Below are 22,425 nucleotides of genomic sequence, written 5' to 3' on the forward strand. Positions count from 1 at the left end.
TCAGGAGAAAGACAAAAGGGGAATAAAACATTTTGTTAAATCTTATAAACACAGTACCTTTGGGATCAGAACAGAAACCTAAAGAAAAGCTTCAGGGGTCAGCAGATTATTGGCTTCCTTATAGTCTTCACTCTTTAAGTGCTAAGCTGCTAGTAAACTATCTGTATCTACCAATTCTATACCTACTACGGTATGTGTTCTATTAACTGTTGTGTCATCTTCATATTTCTTGTTCTATTAAGAATTAAAGAGGGGCCCATAATATACCTTCAGAAATAAGTCTCCTGTGGTTTACTGGAGGTAGCTACCACTCCTTCATCAGAGAAGCAAAGGAAACGTTCATAGATCTACCATATTTTCTTAACTCTTTAGGTCAGAGTTGATTGGTTCCATATCTCCTGGATTTCCCAGAGGAGACATTAGTACAGGATACAATTATTTTCCTTCGGAACCAACCTAAGAAAAAGTAGGGCGATGGTACAAAGGCAGCTCCATTTCCCTACGGCTTAAGAAACAAAAATCTCTGAAGCATAAAAAAGAACCAAGATAGAATAACGATTAACACTGTCTGGGTGGACTGTCAAACTGAAATGGCTGATAATTGTTAACACACCACCGACTCCCTATCTTGCTAAGATGAACTAGTGCTTTTGACAGCAGCCGCCGCCAGAAGCTGTGGTTTCCAGCTCTTATTCTGCCATGGCTGGGGAGAAGGGAGAGTATCACTTTATGCTCTTAAACTTTTGATATTTAGAAAAAAAAAAAAAACACTAACAACAGTAACTGCTAGAAGGGCCAGAAAGAGCTAAGCATACACAATCAAGAGCTATAAACGGCCCTGGTTTATGCCAATGATATAGTTTAAAGTTCTGCTAGGCAGAAATCTCTGAAACCTTAATAGAAGCTTTTTCTTTATTTTTTAAAAAGTTTTTTTTTTTTTTTTTTTAAAGAATGTAGAATGCTCAACTCAGAGCTACCATGAGGGGATCTTTCAGTTACTCTCTCCAAAAGCTACTTGGTCCTTCAGCTACTTCCTCCAAAAACAAGTCGCAAAACTCTGTATCTAAAGCATTCTTCAAAGCAAGGAATCTGCAAATGGGACTAAGACAATGAAAATAAGTAAAATACAAAAGGTCAATTGAGCATTTTTAAGTAGTATAATTTTTAATAAGTAGTTAACTGGCCAAGAGTGTACAGTCTTAAGGCAAAGATTTCCTGATCATAAAACTATATATTACAGTACTCCATCTACTTCAAAAAGACTTCAACAGAGAGAATGTGGCTAGGACTTGGTAAGAGTTTTATGATGTTTGTAGAATAAGAGATTATCTTTGCATCACAGATGGTCCTTTTCTGTTAGGCAGATTTCCTCTACTTTTAACTACTAATAAAAGTCGATAATTAGAACAAGCTATATAAAAGTCATTTACTAGAGTGTCCTCCACAGGTTTACTTTCTATCTGCCAAGACTGAACTGCCTCTAGTATATCACTAGGTTGTGAGGTGAAAATAAAACGGAAGAATCCATAAGTGCACTTAACACAAGATGCTTGTTGCTAGGTGCCATTGAGTCGATTTCGACTCATAGCAACCCTATAGGACAGAGCAGAACTGCCCCACAGGGTTTCCAAGGAGTCGCTAGTGGACTGAACTGCCAACCTTTTGGTTAGCAGCCTAGCTCTTAACCACTGCACCACCAGGGCTCCTGAGGGCATAACGAAAGGTATATCACGAGCTCTAAAAGTCTGCAGAGGACTAGGGAAGCCAGAAAGATTATACGTGCTGAGTATCATATCTACAAGGAAACTGAAAAGCAAGTAGATCCAAAGCTTGGTGACCAGAGAATGCTACAATATAAAAGATGCTCGGCAGAGAAGCCAGGAGAGACCCTTTGTGAAAGTTTGTGCTGATTAACAAGAAATATTAACTTTACAATGGAAGCACCAGTAGTCATAAATAAAAATGGAAAACTTCATAAGGGCTTTTAACATAGTATATACCTAAACATAAGGAGCCCTGGTGGAGCAGTGGTTAAATGTTCAGCTGTTAATTAAAAGGTCCGCGATTTGAACCCACCAGCTGTTCCGCTAGAGAAAGATGTAGCAGTCTGCTTCCGTAAAGACTGACAGCCTTGGAAACCCTACACAGGCAGTTCTACTGTGTCCTATATAGAGTTGCTATGAGTCGGAATAGACTCGACAGCAATGGGTTTAAATCTAAGCGTCATGCAAAAAAGTGACTCTTCCGTGTCCAACTAGTGTTTCTTATTCTCTGAAGTATTAGGTTAAACCATATGAAATCGCCCTTTTTTTGTACATCAGAAAGGGCACAGATTGAAATTTCTAATATGTGACCTTTCTGATGTACAGAAAAAAGGCGATTTCATATGGTTTAACCTAATACTTCCAGACTTCTGAAGTCTCTTTCTTTCTTTTTTTTGAATGCCCATATTATAATGCTGCTATTTATTTCTGGGAGCCCTGGTGGCAGTGGTTAAGAGCTACGGCTGCTAACCTTAGCAGCTCTTAAGAGCCATAGCTCTTAACCACTGTGCCACCAGGGCTCCCAGAAACAAACAGTAGCTTTATAATACAGCATTCAAAAAGAAAGAAAGAAGCTTCAGAAGTCCGGAAGTATGAGGTTAAACCATATGAAATCGCCCTTTTTCTGTACATCGGAGAAGTCACATATTAGAAATTTCATATGGTTCGACCAAATAAAAAAGTATGTTCATTAATTTAATGTTAAGAGTAAAATCCTAAGGAAATTATCATTTTTTGGTGGGTTCGAAAAGAGGTTTACTTTTACAGAAAAGTATTATTACTGAAGCAGGAAAAAGATGTTTCATGCTCTAGGCTAAATATATGCCTCAAGTCACACAAAACTGTGGCCAGTCAGTACCCACTTAAATAAGCCTAAAAATAAAAATATCCATTTATAAACTTCTCCTTTTTTTTTTTTTGTCAAACAAATGACATCCATCCCTAATAAAATTTTATTCGCAATAGATTCCTCCATCCCTCTCTCTTGATCTCTGAACTCCGCTATTAACGGTAAAACTTCAAGCACATTTTCCTGCTAGGCCCACATACACCCCATTCTCAATCCATTATTCACTCACTTTCTCCTACTCACTTCAGCCCTTCCCTACTGCTCTACTTTCTTCCAACCTTGGCACAGCCACGGTCCCATCTGTCTCTGTCAGCCTCCCCACCCCCCCAGTCCTCCATTCTTTTCCTTTTAACATACGTACAAGTGATCTAATCTTTACTGCATAGAACGTGGTGATTCTTGGGAGGCTCAGCCTCCCCCCCTTTCCCATGTAGATGAGCTCTGCTATTTTAGACAATGCATGCAGATTTTGCCGTGTAACTTTCCAATTTTGCCGCGTTTAGATCTTGGTGGGCTTCTCAATACCCATTCTGCCTAAAAGGCGCCACCAAAAATAATTTGCATTTTATGCTTTAATCTGTGCACAGCTCAACTTCATTATCAGAATAAAGGTACACATTTTAACTAGATATGTTTTCATGTGGATTGTTGGGATTTTTTTTTTTTTCTGGCACACACAGTGTAGTGCTTTCTGGGGCAGCGATGGATTTTTTTTTTTTTTTTTTTTTTAAGTAACTTCCAGACTCATGAAGATGTACAGAGCCTGACTGAAGTCCATCATGCTATTTAACACCAGGAAAGTGACAGAGGAGCTCAAATGTGCCTTCAACATTTTTGATGATGGAAAATCAATTTCAGAACAGTGCGGGTACATTTTAGACTCATTGTATTAGGCTTAATCATTTTCCAGCTTTGACTTTTGGCTGTTGAGAACCTCTTTGGTGGTGTCTGTCGCCAGCGGATTGACAAGCAATATCTGCTATCCCATTGGATTGAACGACCCGGCAAAACTATCCACCCTGTATTTACATACCTTGAATTTGCTATTTCAACTTTGGTTCTTGCCATGGCGGCTGCTCTTTGAGCACCTTCAATTGCTCTGTCCACTTTCTCCCTAGTTTTTGTGTTTCTTATTGGTATGAGCTGCTTCCTTATTCCACGGACCAGAATATTATTTTTGTATTTTCCCTCTTCTTTGGAGCCATCAGGAAACACGGTACAGCCATATCCGTGCCTCTTGTTATTTGCCCATTCGCCTTCATACTTCATGCCGTTGGAGCGCTCGCTGATGCCGAAACCATTGCGCTTGTCGTTCTTCCACTCGCCCATGTAGGTTTCCGTGGTGGTGGCGTCAACGTGGTCTTCCACGGGGCAAAAATCACAATCTACGTCGCCGAAACTAATCGTGGAGTTGGCATCGCTGGAACTGATTCTGCTCATGGCTGCGTCGCTGCGGACCGAGCTGCGCTTACTGGAGATCGAAGACTTGGACTCCGACTTGCGGAGTTTCATGCTCCCGAGAAGTGAGCCTCTTCGGAACAGACCGCCCTTCTTCTTCCCAGCCGAGAGCTCGGAGTCTGCGTGGAAGTTGAGCACAAAGCCACCGCGGGTGCCTGCCGGGCTGTCAGCGGCGGCCGCGGCGTCGTGGAGCACGCTGCCATTGCTCTGCTCGCTGCGCAGCGAGGCCAGTGAGGTGCGCAATGGGGAGCGGATCACCGTGGCCATGCCGTAGGGCACGCTCTGGCGCACACCGTAGCCGTGCCGCATGCCACCGGCCCACTGGCCCTGGTAGGTACCTTCAAGAAATGGCAAGAAAGCACAGTGTGAGTAGGGGCTGAAAGGGGGTGCGAATGTCTGCAAGCAAGGGGTCATTAGCACTGGGAGAGCCTAAAGGCAGCGCGCAAGCCCCCGGTCAAATCCGACACATTTCTAAGTCAATCCTAAGGAATATTTTTCATTCACTTGTGAATCCCCGCCCTGTAATTTTAAGTCTATGGCTTTAATGTGATTGTATAGGATTTCCCAATAGACTAGTAACGTCTACTTTTCATTTTAAAGCGTGTACGAGTGTGTCAGATGAAAACCACCGACTTTCGGATAGACAAAGTGATTAGCAAACCACTCTCCTCTCCCCGCTACAATTAACACGTCAATTTTCTCTTCGGAAGGTAGTGTAACAGTAGCAGATGAAACGAGCTCTATTTGTGAATTTTATTCTAATTTTACTAATTCAGTTGAAAAAGTCTTAAATATGACTTTTAGGTCTATGTCAGGATAGCATTTCAACAAGCACAAAGACAGCATTATTATTAGTGATCTGATACTTGGAACATGTGTGTTACCTTTTCTGAGGGTAAGAAAACTGTTTAAAAACTTTAATATTTAGGATTACCGATTAAGATCGGGTGAAACTTTTTGAGCAAAGAGTGACTTGACAAATACATGTACTGAATATACTGAACTATTATGGAAAAACGAGGAATTAAATTTGTCCCACTTATTACTTGTCAAATCTCTTCCTTCTCCTTGCCCTTCTTTTCATGGGTTCCCCTATTCTCTAGTCTCTGCCACTGAATGGTGAATCATGTTACAGAGTAGAAGCACCTTGAGGGGAGGAATTACCACCTATAAGCACAAAAGTCCCAGACTCCAGGCTTGTATGGCCTGGGTCTGTAGGCGTTGACACTTACAGATTCTGGATGTTCAATGACTATGCTTAAACAGTAAAGAGCTATGGTAGCTAAACAGATTACACTCTTTACCCCTTGAGAAACTGAGATAAGAGCAGTGGAAACCTTCTGCTCGTACCATCATGGCACTAATCTCGGAGCAGAGATGTATTTGAAGTGTGTTAAGGCTAAGACTTTGTTGACACCAAATCACTTTTTCAATGACTGTTGTGCCTTTTCATGAACAGGATGAGCTCTCGTTGACAAGCATTTGTTTTCAATAAGTCTATTAAGTAAGTAAGCAAAGATGTTTAAAAAAACAAAACAACTGGCGCAGCTTTTAAAATAGTTTTAGGAGGATATGAATGTTAAAATTAGGGAACTCAGAATTTTCTTTTAAAAATCAGGCCAACTTTCTTTAATTAAAGGGCAATTAAATGTAATTATACAAGGAAAACACCAAATTTTGAGTTATCGTATCCACCAAAAGCAGCTATGTGGAAAAATTTTAAACGTTACTATTTCTGTATTACCCCTAACGACTCACGGTATCACAGAAAGTAATTCACGATTACAGGCTGTCTTGACCTTCTTTAGTTTCTGATCATATAGATCCATCATACAGTCACTTTGCATTTGATATTGCCATGCTCAGATTTCCACTGAGTGCCAAACATGTATTTTTAAAATACTGAGTAAGAACATCAGTGACTGTGTACCATTGTAAGGAGAGATTATTATTTTGCTGCATTTAACAGTTAATCCACAATGTCTCCAAAGTAAAAAAGTTTTGACCTTCCGCCTTCTCTGTTCAATTTGATATATTTACATCTTGTAGACATAGCCAATAGCAGGTCAACAATGAAATACTAAATGGGTCTGGTACTGTGTCATAGTCTGGATAGACGTGAAAATCTTAACTTGACATCTATGAACTTCTGAGCAGGTGGGTGGGCCATAGCTTTCTCAAAAGGATTGACCTCAAAGTATAAGACAGTTATACAGAACATTTCAGTTTGACAGGTTTCCTACCAAATACTAACCATTCCGAAACACCACCACCTCAACAGGGAACTGAATTATTAGGAAATTCAACTATGATTATTCCTCCGCCTATATAGATAAAATTTAAATTTCAAATAAAAGTTATACAGCTTGAATTAAACATACTAAAACAAATCATCTGATAATATTTAGTTTGGAATTTTTTTTTTAAAAAAGAGAAACACTGTAATCATAGCCTTTTAATTCTAACCTTCTACATAATGACAATTTAATTTTGGTGTAACAATTTCCAAAGTGCTGTCTGATATTAATAAGTATCTGTACTTTTTAAACACAATCATAATACCTTGGTAAATGTTTAATACTGAGGGAAAATGAACAACTAGTTTTCTTAAACAGATATCTCCAAAAGTAAGACTAGTATCTAGAATTTCCAAAGAAGCATTGCTTGAAAATCCAAGCAGTTTAAAGCAACAGCAAATATTTAAAAGGTTTTTAGTCTTTGCTTAACCACCAAACAGGCAACAGGGTACACAGGCACTGGCCATATTCCCATGCTATTCTGTTAAAGCACAGTATATGGTAGAATTCCTCCGTGGAATTGCTAGAAACCTACTTATAGCCAAACTGTTAGCAGTTCATCTGAAATTTAAAATAGGTTTGGTTTAGTCAATGAAGCTAGAAAAAAGGGCCTGTTTCTTTATGAAGCAGGTGGGTTCTAACTTCTTCCTGCTGCTCAAATAAAGTTCTAATTAGTTCCTCTTGATTCTTTAAATATAGATGAGTATTTCACAAGTGTAAAAGTTATTTTTACAGGTTTTGTTTTAAATTATGTTCCATGGTTTTTATCTGGTGCTGGTTTTCTCGATATAGGCATTTTAACAACACAGTCTTGAGGTGGAAAGCATCCAGTTCGGAATGAATTTCAGTCAAATTTAGACTGCACTATGCTAAACTTGAATGGGTATGTATAAGTACGCACATAGTTAAGAAGGCAATGTGTCTCCCTAAATATTTTCGATAGCTTTATGGTAAGTGGAAAAATGAAGCACAACAGATCAGAATCCATGCAAAAATATGCTGGGCACCAAGATTTGGATTTTATTGTATGGTTCTCGTTTATTCTCAATATTCAGGAGGTTTCTATTTCAGCAACACTTCACACAAGATCACTAATAAACGCTAAGTGATACTTCTCACATGGAATTACTACTTCGTTCCTCCTCCAGTTTAACGTCACCACAAAATACATGGAATCAGATTTTCTTAAATCCATTAGAAGCTGTACAGGAAGGCACATGTAGTAATAGGGAGAGTGGAGGCAAAACCAAGCTAGAGCTTAAGTAAGAATACGGAAAGTGATATTTCCCATTTTGACCAAAATCTTTGTATAAAACAAGTTATAACAAGACACTTCCATCAGGACCTCCATTTTGCCATGACAGGCAAAGCTATGATTAAGGAGTTCCTAATGAAATGAAGTGACATCTGAAATAAAGGAGAAAATTGACCTGCACAGAGTAGACTTTCAACAGGGATTTTAAAACTTTATTTCTTCCTAATTGTAGCATATTAGATGATTTTAGAGGAGAAAACCACAGTACTATGGTGATGCCCAGTTTTAAGATTTTTTTTTTTTGGTTTGTTTTTTAAAAGTTAGTCTTAAAACAGAAGGCAGATTATCCATAAAGCCATGCTGCATAATTATTTAGGCTCCTACAACACACAGACGACCTTTAGCATGCTATATATATTTTGATTATTAGGTATAATGAATACTCTAAAGCCAAGAGATTTTGTTTAATGAATACGAACTTTAAAAGACATTTTATTTTTAACCTTCCCAAATTGAAGTGAGAGAACTATTCACAGCCTTCTTAAAAGGTTATAAAACAATGCACACATTAAAAAAATAAAGTTTGCATTCCACTTTGAGCATGGGATTTAGTTAAACAGAGCTGAGGCCTCCAATAACATCCAATCACAAACTAACATATTTGTAGGGCTGTCAACCAAGGCACTCTATGCCCATTCAAAACATTTAAGAGCCTTAATTAACTACTGTGGAACTCAAGACTCCTATAAAAAAAAATATAGCCCACATTAAAGTGTTAGAGAAAGTTTTTTGTGTTTTAAATCCATCAGAAAACCATTTTCTTTATTTATACTGTAGGATGGAAAGATGTCCTTTTCAGCAAATCCTACCATTCCGCTGTTTTGCATTTGAAACACCGCCTAAGTGTTCTGAGTAAGTGAAGTGTACAAATTGTATAAGCTTTTACATAAGCAATAGCATAACTGAGGCTGCAGTGGGCTGAAGAAACTTTTAATTGGATCCCATTAATATCCTCCAACTCTGAGCTGCTTAATTGCAAAAGGTGACATTGCCTCTTACAACCCTTTTCAATTAAAAATGATTATGTTTATTATCAGAAAATTTATTTTGCCAAAGCATGAGTCATTCATCTTTCTCTGCTTAATACACAAGGAAATCCGTCAGGTTTTGACACCTGTTTCAATAATATACACTTTCCCTAATTAAAAAAATAGAAGAACTTCTGTATTCTATACACAATTTCTTTGGCAAGTACTGTTAAATATTAAAATAAGGTGAAGTTTTTTTCACAGCCAGGCAAACTGTTTGGGTCATACACCTTAGTGCCAACCAGTGTTTCAGGGCTGCCGCCATTATCAGGAGTGATGTATCCCTGCAAATTTAGCAGCTACCCAGGCTAGAGGAAAATACGTTTCAAATGTTTGTTTTTGTAGACGTAGACTTCACTAGTTCCCCATTTATAAAACGTTTTCAAGTAATTTGTCCAAGGAACTCCAAGTCAGCAAAGACTACTATTTTCTTGACTGAAAACCAGTAAAGAACCGAATGAAAACGGAGAAAAACCCACGCTCTCTGAACCCCGTCCGCATCAGGTGGCTGCTCCTCTCCCCTAAGTAGGAAGCTTCCAAATGCACCCCAAAAACAGTCCAATTCCCCAACATCCTAGTTATGGGGTTCTGGCTTCTATCTTTAGGCTACTAGATGGCCAGAGTCGAAATACGACTCCACGTGAAACCAATCCGGTGAACGGTCAGCACGCACCGTCAGCCCCACAGCTTTTCGCTCTAACTCTATGGGAGTGGCAATTTCAAACCCGGCCGGGAGAGGGAGGGATCAGGAACGTAATGTGACGGGCTCAAGTGACAGCGCCCTCTCTCCAGCCCAGCCCTCCCGGTGGCAGTGCAGCGCTGGCGCTGGCCAGGTATATGCACGCCTCGCTCCCCCGGGTGTGGATATACGACCCGCTCCAAGAGTGGGGTCAGACCAAACCCTCGCGCACCAAGCCGGTCCCAACGCACCCTCTGGGGGAGGAAGAGCGCGGAAGGTGGGTGGGAGGCTTCTCCAGGTGTTTTGGCGGGTTTCCGGACACGTGCGCCTCGAGTCCGCCCCCCTTCCCCTCAGCCTGGGCAAAGCCCTCCGCACCGCCTCGCAAGGCAGCCGAGCCGCCTGCGACGCCGCTCACCTCCGTCCCCGTAGGTCTCCACGCCGTACCCGTCCTGCAGCCCGTTACTCCAGGTACCCTCGTAGCGAGCGGGGGTGCACAGGCTCTGCCGGACCCCATAGCGCCCCTTGAAACCATGTGACCACTCCCCCCGGTACATCCACTTGCCCTTCGTCTCCACCCCCAGCCCGTGGCGCTTGCCCTGCGCCCAGTAGCCTTGGTAGGTGTTGCCGCTGGGCCAGGTGTAGCCGCCGACCACCTCGAAGCCGTGCGACCAGGAGCCGGAGTACTCGCCCTGGCCCTTGGGCCCCGTGCAGATGCCATGCCCGTGCGCCTTGCCCTCCTCCCAGCCGCCGCAGTAGGTGCCGCCATCGTCGAAGTCGAACCTTCCGCCCGTCATTCGGGGGGCAGCCCCGGCGCGCTCCCCGCGGGGGCACGGACACGGGCAGAGCTGGGCACGGCAGGGTGTAGGTCGGAGGTGGGGGCCCGGCGGGCGAGCTCGCGACAGCGCCCTGGGCAGCTCGCGCCGCCGCTCGGCTCCAGTCCGACGCCGCCCCCGTCCTCCCCTCCTCTTTCGCCGCCGCCACCGCCGCCTTCCTCCTCCTCCTCCTTAGCTGCCGCCGCCGCCCGGGCCAGCGCTGCGCGCGAGAGGACAGCCCAGGCTTCAGAGCGGACCTTCAGCTGCTCCCGCCCGCCCACGTGAGCCGGGCACCGCCCCGCGCCCGCCCCTCGTCCCCTCCCCGGCCGCCGAGGCCCGGCCCCGCGGTGAGCCCGCCCCACCGGGCCCTGCGCCCAGCCCCGGAGCTGCCGTCTCCCGGGCGGGCGCCGAGGGCCGGTTCGCGTGGCGCGCATATGTTCGCGCAGCGGGATGCCGGTGTGAGGCCCAGTGTACCCAGGGACGCTCGAGAATCTCTGCCTGTAGATGAAGGCGCGGCTGCATGCGTGGGGGCAGTTTGCGGGCTGAGGAGCCTCCTGTGTTTGTGCTTGGGGTTTTAAAATGCGGTTAAGCTCGTGTAAATGCGCCCACGTGTGTGTTGAGGCAAAACTCATGTATGTGTGTTTGTCTGCATGGGGCTTGTAGTTGCCCTTTTTTTTTTTTTTGTGACATTCCAACGTGTGTTCTGTTGCGTTTGTCTTGTTCAGCTGTCATCATGAATTAATAGTCCCCAGATATATGTATGCATGTGATATAAATCTGGCAGCCTAGATATAATTGTGCAGAATGTTCTTTTCCACCTACCCATTTCAGTGCACATGTGTTTGCATTTATTTAACGCGTGTACTGTGGGAGAGCAATACAGTTTGAAAAAGCACAGAATAAACTGGTTAATTTTTTATTTGTTATGATTAAGAGGCTATTGTTAATGTCTGCCCCTTCCCCCCAATGCTGAATTTCTTCTTTTAGCAATTTTAGAAATTCTTCAGCCTGGAGCTGTGTACCCAACAGGCAAAGGCTCAGTGTCTGTATTGTAGAAGTGTCTGGAATGTACACCTGGTACCTCTTCACTGGTATCCACAGTTTAAAAGAGTAAATAGAAGCTTTCAAGGATGAATATGGTAAGTAAAACACTGCTCTAAGCTTACAAAGAGTGTGTGACCTACAAAACCCGGGACAGGTGTCAGCTGATCTACTTTCCAGCAGTAATTCTGCTTTCTTGAATTCACATTAGGCAATGCTTTTAAACTTTCAAATCTCTATTTCACCGTCTTCCAAATGGGTATGACAGTATTTGTCTTTTCCTCTCTATGTTAGGTAATACCTGAGTACTGTAGGTACAGTGTAAAGCCAAGAATTATAGCCTTAGTAATAAACAAGTTGAATCAGTCAGTGTTGTCTGATAAGACCAGGCACCGGTTTGATCCTCACCTTCAGAATATCCATGGGAGACATGTCTCTGGGGCTCACAGCCAGGGGTTTTTGGTTGGTCTCAGGGATACTGCTTTGCAGGGTATTCATGGTATTCTTTGGGCTGAAAGGCCCTTGGGTGTGTGGGTGAGCATCAGATGCTGCCAAATGTTCTCTCACCAGATATTTGATAATCAGATAAAAACACAAGGGCAGATGTCAGGGAAGACAGCAGGGAAAGAGTAGGCGAAACTGCACAGAAAAGAAACTGAAATTGATCTTGACTGGCTCTATCCAGGACCAGAGCTGGCCTTTCCTGCTTATGTGGCTGAAATAATGAAAGAAAAAATTTCAGTTTACACAGAACCAAATCACCAAAGAGAATTACAAACCCTCTCCATGGCACTGCCCACAGAGTTTCCAGGAATAGGCTTACCCTAGTGGCCTGAAATAATTAGGCATCTTGCTCAGCATTTTGCCGTGGACTGGGGATTGATTTAGGCCACTGGGAAAACGAGGGCCCAGGACTTGGCAGCTGAGCCAGAATCCCAGTTCTCTGCTGTGGGGTACTCCAGAATCAGTATCTGGTAGAGACAGACACAGTCCCATCTATTTTGGGGTTCTGTATGATATGAGAAGCAATGTGCTTACTCAAGTCAACATTTTTTTTTTCTTTTTAAATTGTCTTCATCCACAGAATAACTTTTGTCCTTTCACTCTTGGTTTTTTTTTGGACCTATATATGTCAGGACTCTTGTTCTTTAAGAGCTAAGTTTTTGTTTGCAAGCATGGTAGAAACATTTCCTTTTTCCTTTTCCTAAATAGCTCTCTAGCTCCCATGCAAACGATGAAGTTTTTGGAGTACACAACACAGGGCAAGTTCCTGGCTTCTGTAATGAATGCCTAGTTTATCTATGTCCCTGGGTGGCGCCAGTGGTTAACAGGCACCTCAGGAGAAAGGCCTGGTGAACTACTTATGAAAAAATCATCCATTGAAAACCCTATGGAGCATAGTTCTACTCTGACACACATGGGGTAGCCACGAGTCAGCTGGTGCTAGTACTGGTCTGCCTGTGATGGATGGGCAAACAACGGTGGTATAAGCACCTCTGGGTAGAGTATGGAGATTTGGGGAGGACTGAAAATATGGCTGTTTATCTCTTAATCTTTTCTTCTCTTTATTCCTTTAATTAAAAGAGAGAAACCACCACCAGAGACTCAAATATCTGCTCTTAAATTTCAATCAATTTTAATCCTAACCCAACTCTGCCATTGCCTCTCTTCGTGGAAAAAAGTCTATTAAGTTTTTGGTACCATCCTAGACAACCTTTGGCAAGGTAACTGTCCAAGCCATGTATCCATTTACTTGTTGCATCACAGTGCAGCATTTCCCCGGTCACGTAGATGTATTTATTAAGGTAAATGTTCAGGTTCAGTTGTAATAGTTGGGGGAGACTGGAAGGAGGCCCAGGATGAGGACGAGGTACTGAAAAGATAACATAGCAGACAGTAAGCAGTGGAAATAATGTTGCAGTTTAGTATTCAGGGTTAGTAATGTCCTTATTTTCCCTCTCACGCTGAACCTTTGCCCTGGGTGAGGAGAGGGTGAATTTAGCTTCAAGAAGGGATTAGTAAGAAGAGAATATGAATGTTGGTTTGACAGGTGGGTTAGGGTAGGCCATGAACCTACAGGGAAGGCCAAGAACCACTCTGGCAGTTTGTTGCCTCCACTTTGAAAGCCCAGCTATTACATCTTACTAAAAAGCCTAGTAAGAAAACATAAGCCACGTCGAGTGTTAATAATCCAGTAACAGCATGTTGGTGAGGATGTTTTGTTTAGAATTTGATCTTGTTTTTTTAGTGATGGTGTGATTTAGAATTTTTTGCTCTTCATTTTATTTAAATATTAGAATTAATTACTGAGAATTTTAAATAAGAAATTTACAAATTACAAAATGCTTATCTGTGGGTATTTTTAGTCCAAACAACACGATTGCATACAATTAACAATTACATGCAATTTAAATTACTTGATAATATTTTACTAGTCAAAATGAATGTTGCTAGTACATTTGTAATGATAGCATTCATGAAATTTTAAGAAATTTGTCCACAATAATTACAAAAAGTAGGAAATATGATCATAAGCTTTGAAGACAGATGAAGTCAGAAGAGGAAGAGAATCCCAAAATAAAAGCCCTTTGAAATTTTTCTGGCAAATACTATGTGTGAGATACTGTGCTAAGTTTTTTACCTGCATTAATTTATTTAAATCTCATAATAACCCTGTTACAGATTCGGTTGCATCCCCCCAGGAGTAATGTTGAAGTTCTAACCCTTGCACCTGTAAATATGACCCTGTTTGAAAAAAAGGGTTCTTATGTTAATGAAGCCATACCAAAGTAGGGTGGGTCCTAAACCTAATCCCTTCGGAGTGGTGTCCTATAAAAAAAGAGCAGAGTAGACACAGAGGCACACACACAGTGGGAAGATAGATGCTGTGTGAGGACTGTCTACCAACAGAGGAACACCAAGGATTGTCGGCTGTCACCAGAAACTAGGAGAGAGGCTGACAGAAGGAAACAATATGGCCAGGACTCTGATTTGGACTTTTAGCCTCCAGAATTGTGAGAAAATAAATTTCTGTTCTTTAAAGCTACTCACTGTGATTTTTTTTGTTATGGCAGCACCAGGTAACTGAGACAAACTCTATGAGATTAGTACTAATATTCCCATTTTAAAGAAGAACATTTATTTGCTCAAGACCATTCAAAGTAGAAAAGGTTGAACTGGGATTCAAACATATATCTGTCTGACTGTACAAGTGGTTCTCTTTATTCCTCATTGGTCTGAGTGTGAGAGCACGTTACCCGAAAATCCAAATCCATTGCTGTCAAGTCAATTCTAACTCATAATGACCCTATAGGACAGAGTAGAACTGCCCCATAGAGTTTCCAAGGAGTGCCTGGTAGATTTGAACTGCCGACCTTTTGGTTAGCAGCAGTAGCACTTAACCACTATGCCACCAGGATTTCCGAGGGCACACTGAGAGCCTTCTCGCTGGGGGAGGAAGCAGTGGTGGAGAGGAAGAAGGGGGTGGTGAAGATGACTTCGTTCTTATTTTTTAGAATTGCTATCTGAATGAGGAGTCCTGATGGTGCAATGGTTAAGAGCTATGGCTGCTAACCAAAAGGTCAGCAGTTGGAATCCACCAGCTGCTCCTTGGAAACCCTGTGGGGCAATTCTACTCTGTCCTATTCTGTCTCTATGAGTCGAAATCTACTCAACAGCAATGGCTTTGGTTTTGGGTTTTGGTCTGTCTGGATGAATGGTGATACTGCTGTCTAAAATTTTCAAAATGGAGGAAGAAGCATAAGTTACAGGAATGGGGGAAAACATGTTTGTTTAGAATAGAATGATCTGGGAATAATATTCTAGAGGAGATATTCAGTAGGCAGTTGAGTAGTAGAAGAACTAAAGCTAAATAAGTAGATAAATAATTCTCATTTTTCTCTTTTTTCCACAGCCTTCGTTCAGTAGCACCGTCTTTTGAGTCTTGCACTCTTCACTAATGCTGTGTTTGGTCCAACCTTCACCATCTTCTCTATTTCACTCTCAGGTGTTCATTGAGGACTGGTTGCTCGTCCCGACTCTTCTTCCACATACTGTGCCCTGCTGTTGTCCCAGGCAGCTTTACCCTGGCTTCCCAGGCCATTGCCTTTCTCAACTTCATGACCTTTATCTTAAAGTCTACTTCCTCTGACACAGCCCGGATCTTATTTTGACCCAGATGTAGGTCAGTTCTAAAAACTAGAACTTTACAATTCCTACTCTTTGACAAACATCCCTTGTCTTTCCCAGCCTCAGTGAGCAAACTGTTGAACCTTATCAAAGTTTCTACTCCCTGTCCTCCTGGCCCACTCTCTTCCCTACCCTGCCTCAAGGCCCTAGTGAGTCATTTCAACCACACTCTCCCTGGCACTCAGTTTCCTTTCCATAGTGACCTTTAGGTGCATCTGCCTACCTGGGTCTCTAGTCCTAAGCCAACTCCTATGTCCGTTTCTCGTCCTTTGCACCAAGGAAGACTTTACTGGAGATGATCAGATCATTTACCAGTTGCCATTTCCTCAGCCGGTCCCTTGACACCGCACAGCAGATCTTTCCCCACGTAGCTTCCTGTTGCTTATCACTGTCCTTGAGCCCTCTCATCCAAAGCTCTCACCTTCTGAGCAGAGGACCCTGTCTTCTCCCTCATGGAGGAAACAGCTAACACATGGGAACACCCTTCCCTTCCCCTCCCTTAAAAACTTAACATTGATTCGGATTTTCTTCCTTTCCACAACCTACCTCATCTTAGAGGAATAGATGTCGTTTTTCCTCTTCCAGTTCTGGGTCTGTTTCTCCTCTCTTGAATACATTGTGATCTCTTCCCTTCCAGCCAACAGTCATGCTCATGTGTCTATCATATTAAGACAGTCATCATTTCCTTGTCCTATCTTCACTTCAAGTTCTCTACACCTGTTCTTCCTGACACTGCAGATCTTTTCGAAAGAGAATGTCACATTCATGCCTTTACCTCCTCACCTGGCATTCTCTCTTTTATTCACTGCAGTTCTCATTCTGCTGTCACTGTTCTAGTGAAGCTTATTGAGCCACGAGGGACCTCCTGTTTCACAGATACCATGGCATCTCCTCATTTCCTCTCCTGCCAGCTGTATGTTTGATACTTGTGAGCACCCGTCTTCCTCTGCTTCTGTGCAATCCATATCCCTTGCTTCTCTTCCTCTCTGCCCCCCACCACTTCAGTTGTCTCATTCCCTGTAGTGGATTGAATTATGTCCCCCCAAAAATGTGTGTATCACCTTGGTAGGCCCTGATTCCCAGTATTGTGTAGTTGTCCTCCATTTTCTGATTCTAATTTTATGTTGAGAGGATTAGGGTGGGATTGTGACACCACCCTTACTCAGGTCACCTCCCTGATCCAGGGTAAAGGGAGTTTCCCTGGAGTGTGGCCTGTACCACCTTTTATCTCTCAAGAGATAAAAGGAAAAAGAAGCAAGCAGAGAGTGGGAGACCTCATAACACCAAGAAAGCAGCACCAGGAGCAGAGCATGTCCTTTGGACATGGGGTCCCTGTGCCTGAGAAGCTCCTTGGCCAGGGGAAGCCTTCCTCCAGAACTGACAGAGAAAGCCTTCCCTTGGAGCCGATGCCCTGAATTTGGACTTGTAACTTACTTGACTGTGAGATAATAAATTTTTCTTTGTTAAAGCCATCGACTTGTATTTCTGTTATGGCAGCACTAGATGACTAAGACATCCCCTTGGGTATTTTTCTTCCTCCTGTCTTTTAAAGGTTGGTTGGTATTTCCCACAGTTCTGCCTTTGGACTTCTTATCCCTTTCTAGTCTCCTTAATTTTAGGCTATCATTTGTATTCTAAACGTTGGCTTCACGGTACCAGAATTTGGTATACTTGCTGAATATTCGTTGGCTTATTTTGTGCAACCATTTAGCAATCCTGCCCTAGGAGCTAACAGTCTAATTTAGAAATAGCCTAATTCCGATATAAAAAACACTAGCTGAGCCTTATTTAAATCTCAAGGACAGCACTGTGATGTCTCCCCATTACTTGTCCCTCGTGGCCTCTGCCTGCTTTTCTGAATGGGGGAAGCTCCACGTAGACTTACACAGTATGTGTGTCCAGTGATAAGGCTCACAGGAGGTTTCAAATTCTGAAAATGAAAAAGTTAATAATAGATTAAGATAGAGAAGGATAGCCGCCATTAAGTCAACATCAACTCTGACTCTAGCAACCTTAACGTACAACAAAACAAAACGTGGCCTGGTCCTGCATCATCCTCATGATCACCAGCATGTTTGGGCCCACCACTGAGGTTACTGTACCAATCCATCTCACTGAGGGTCTCCCTTGTGCTCGCTGGCCTCAGTTTCACCAAACATGATGCCTTCTTAAGCAATTGATCTCTCTTGATGACATGCCCAAAGCAAGCTAGTCAGACATTTTTCTGTTGTGATCTATAGATTTTCATCGTCTAATTTTTGGAAGTAAATCATGAGACCTTTAGTCTTAGTCTGGGAGCGCCTCTGAAACCTGTTCAGCATGGGTGACCCTGCTGGTATTTGAAGTACTGGTGGCATAGATTCCAGCATTATGACAACATGTAAGCCACAAAAGTATGACAAACTGACAGATGGGTCAGTTTAATGATAAAGGGAGACTTAAAAAGAGGTAGTAAGCTTAAAGACAGAGTACATTTCAGGCCTGTATTGAAGACCTAGTACCTGAAGCAAACCATAAAATGCGTATGTATATGTATATGTATACATGTGTGTATAAAATCCAGTTGTCATTGAGTTGATTCTGATTCATAACACCCCCATGTGTATATGCATGTGTTTGTCTATGTGTGTGTGTATGTATGTATATATAATTATAGTGTTAGGTTTGGAGACATGGAGAAGTAAGTTGCAGACCTTGCTCTCAGGGTATAAAATACCTTTAAAGAACCAGAAGTTAAAAAGTACAAGGAGACAACTAAACGTAGCAAGTAAGCACCAAGTGTCTTAAAAGTTCAGAGGGTGGGGTGATTTTGTAGGCTGCAGTGGCTGAAACAAGAGCCAAAACAATAAGTTCAAACGTACTGACCATCATGAATATGGCTCAGGATTGGGCAGTGTTTCCTTCTGCTATACATAGGGTCACTGTGAGTTGGAATCAACTGGACAGCAATTAACAACAACAACAACGGTTGAAATTGTTTTTGGGAATCGTGGGCATATTCTTCAACTTTGTGGGCAAAGTAAAATGAACATCTTTCCAGATATCTATCAAGGAAGGATTTTCTTGAGTTAAGTGACACCTGCAAAGGGAAGGAGGAGGTGGAATCCATGTCTGTGATGGGCAGAAAAGAGGACACCTGCTAGGAAAGAGGTGACTGAAATCTGAAGAGACAGGATAATGAGTTCATTTCCCTCATGTGGCAACATTTTATTCTGAAGATATAGCTGAAAGTCAACTCATTATTTGAAATAGCACAAATTGGGGATGGCAAGTGAATAAACCCAAAAATCAAACCCACTGCCATCAAGTCAATTCCGACTTAAAGCGACCCTATAGGACAGAGTAGAACTGCCCCATAGAGTTTCCAAGGAGTGCCTGGTGGATTTGAACTGCCAACCTTTTGGCTATCAGCTGTAGCACTTAACCACTACGCCACCAAGTGAATATAAAAGCATATTTGGGAGTGTTGGTACTAAGATATTATTAAAAGTTGTGAAAACTGATGAGATAACCTTTTCATAAAGAGGTTGAGCAAAAAGGGAGGCACAAGATACTGTTGAAAAGCTCAGCAAGGAGCTAAATGATAGCTGAAGGAGAGAAAAGAAGAAACAAAATTATTAGGCCGTAAATTATAATTGGGAAATGAATAGTTCCAAGAGCTCTGGAGCAGGATTTGAAACAATAGCTAATAATGGAAAAGCCTTTCATCTGACTGAATGACAAGACGGAATGTTTTTACCCTTGCCAAGTGTTGGAGTCCCAATCCACATACCACCTCAACACACACACCTCAAAGCCCTTGTTGGATTCTTCAGATACTGATTGCATTCCAGATAAAACTTAAATTCCTCTTCCTTAATCATGCTCTAGCATTTTTGTCATCTCTTGCATTTTACTTATTTCTTTCACTTGCCAAGCACTTTTTAAAGCTTACTGAGACTCAGAAGTTCCCATGTGGTGGCTATGGAGGTACACTGCTCAGAACCTGCAGTGAGGAGAGTCCTTGGCAGACAGCCTCCAGCTGCCACAACTTCAGATCTGCTGCACTGTTCACATCAAGGCCTCACTCTCTCCAGGATGTCCCCTCCAAAGTAAAAGACAAATTGCTGTATCTTGAATACCTGAGTACAAAAAAGGAAGCCCAGCACCTGGCTGGCCTCTCGGGTTCTAGAAGCAGTACATACCATTCTTAGAAACTGCTCCAGTCTATATACTGGATGACATGGCAGGAAGGCTGCCAGCTTTGAGGGGTTCAGGTAGGAGAGGGTTTTGCAGTGGACTCAGGTTATGGTGTAAGCAGCCTGCCCCTTGGGAGCTGGATCCAGCATATAACTCAAATGGTGTTGGAGGGGTCAATGGTAAGAAAAGATGCAACATAGAGTTTAAGACAAGCATCAGTGGGACAATCACAATGCCATTCCATGGGGTTCTGGAGCAAGACTGTGCCATCTACAGCAGAGAGTTATGTCTTTTATTATTTTATTTTTTAACTCATATTTACTCCTATCCTGTACCCCCTGGTAAACCACTAATCTTTTGTCTTAATAGATTTGGCTATTCTAGATAGTTCATAAAAGTGAAATCATACAATATCCTTGTCCTTTTGTGTGTGACTTATTTATTTTTATTGTGCTTTAAGTGAAAATTCACAAGTCAAGTCAGTCTTGCATACAAAAATTTATATACATTTTGATATGTATTCCTAGTTACTCTCCCCCTAATGAGACAGCAGACCCCTCCTCTCCACCCTGTATTCCCTGTGTCCGTTCAGCCAGCTCCTTCTCATCTTCCCTCCAGACAGGAGTTGCCCACATAGTCTCAAGTCTACATGAGCCAAGAAGCTCACTGCTCACCAGTATCATTTTCTGTCTTATAGTCCAATGTGCCTGACTTATTTAAATCAGCATAATGTCTTTAAGGTTTATACATGTGGTGGAATGTATCAGAACTTCATTTCTCTTTATAGTTGAATAATAATATTCCACTGTGTATATATACCACATTTTATTTATCCGTTCATCTGTCGATGGGCATTTGATTTGTTGTCTTTTGAGAAACAGCTCCTGGTATGTTCCTGGGCCTTGGTAGAGAAGGAATGCTTCCCCATAGGATATCAAGCGGCCATTCATCTGGAATTGCCCATTATGAAATGGGTCCTCTTGGACCTGCCAAGACAAAGTTGCACATACCCAGAAGCAGTCTATTGTAAGATGGTATGGTACATCCAGGGTCAAGCTGAGCAGGACCAGAGGGGACAAATAAGCTGCAAAAACAGGTTACCCAGAACCCTATGTTAGGCCAGGCCTGTACCAGTGTGCCTTCCCCAGCTCTCAGCTATGGGTAGATTGGGACCCCAACCAGCTGAAGGAGGATGAAAAGCCCACACTTGCTTTATGGATGGATATGCTCAACATATGGATGAAGCTGAAAATGAATGGAGGCTCAGGAGTGGTGTTGAAAGTGTAGAGAGGAAAAACCTTTCCAATGGACAGAGCTGTGAGTGGTGAACCTGGTTATCTATTTTGTACAAAAGAAAAAATGGCCCAAGGTGAGAATATATATAGATTCCTGGCCATCTGGCCAGAGGCCTGAAAGGAAAAGAACCGGAAGATTGAAGACATGGAGGTCTGGGGTAGAGGCATGTGGAGGGACAAATGGGAGTGGGCACAAAGTGTGAAGATTTTTATACAGCATGTTAATGCTCTCTATGGAAGAAAAAAAAAAAAAAAAAAGGCAGTTAAAAACCAAGTGGATAAAATGACTCAGCCAGTTGGCATTAGTCACCTTTTTTCTTCAGCCATCCCAGATATAGGACAGTACACGAACTTAGTGGCCATGGTAGCAAAGATTGTGGTTATGCATGGGTCCAACAGCATGTATTCCCACTTACCAATGCCAATTTAGCTATTGCTGCCTCTGACTGTCCAACCTGCCAGCAGAAGATCGAGAATACCAATCAGCCACTTGCTGGCAAATTGACTATATTGGGCCCCTTCCAGCATGGAAGAGCCAGCAGTTTATCCTTACTAGGGATAGATACTTATCTATGACACCTAAATACAAATGGATGTGGGTTTGCCTTTCCTGCCCAAAGAGCCTCAGCCTGAACCACCATTATCCAGGGACTTGTGGAATGCCTCATTCACAGACATGGGTTCTCACACAACAAAACATCTGAATACAGGACTCATTTCACAGTGAAGGAGTTGAGGGGATGAGCCTTGACCATGGGATTCACTGGTCTTATCACAGACAACATTACGGCGTACCTCTCTTATTTGGGAACTGCCAGTCTCATAGAATACTGGAATGGCTTCCTAAAAGCACAGCTGAAGTTCTCTGGTAGAAATCTGCAAAGAAGAAGTGTAAAAGCCTCTTCCTGCTGATGTACTATACAGCATATGCACTAAATTAGACTTCTACATGGCTCTATATTCCCAATGGGAAGAACAGATTAAGCCCAAAACCTAAGATGTAGAAGCAAGAGTACCCCACATACAATCATATCCAGTGACACACTTGGGGTCTTCTTGCTTCTCATCCCTGCCACTTTGAGCTTTGCTGGGTTTCCAGAGGAGGAGCATTCTGGTAGAGGATAAAGAAAGGATCCCATTGAACTACAAACTGTGGGAGCTGCCTGATAGTCCCATTGATTCCTCGTGCACAAATTAATGGAAGTAATTAACTCTGATCAGCAGGAAGAGACTTTTACGCA

At 42.5% G+C, this 22,425-nt stretch overlaps 1 protein-coding gene across 1 annotated transcript in view; it reads right to left on the minus strand.

The window, feature by feature from the left end:
• JPH1 (junctophilin 1) overlaps positions 1–10,522 on the minus strand; it is an 88,722-nt gene extending 78,200 nt beyond the window's left edge. Inside the window, exons 1-2 of the mRNA XM_064267858.1 lie at positions 10,085–10,522; positions 3,926–4,688 (exon numbers count right to left, since the gene is read on the minus strand). Of these exons, the coding sequence (XP_064123928.1) occupies positions 3,926–4,688; positions 10,085–10,463 (1,142 nt within the window). The 5' untranslated portion in view covers positions 10,464–10,522. The remainder of the gene's footprint in view (positions 1–3,925; positions 4,689–10,084) is intronic.
• Positions 10,523–22,425: the final 11,903 nt, after the last annotated feature.

Source organism: Loxodonta africana, chromosome 14, assembly GCF_030014295.1.
Source record: "Loxodonta africana isolate mLoxAfr1 chromosome 14, mLoxAfr1.hap2, whole genome shotgun sequence".
Taxonomy (NCBI): Eukaryota; Metazoa; Chordata; class Mammalia; order Proboscidea; family Elephantidae; genus Loxodonta; species Loxodonta africana.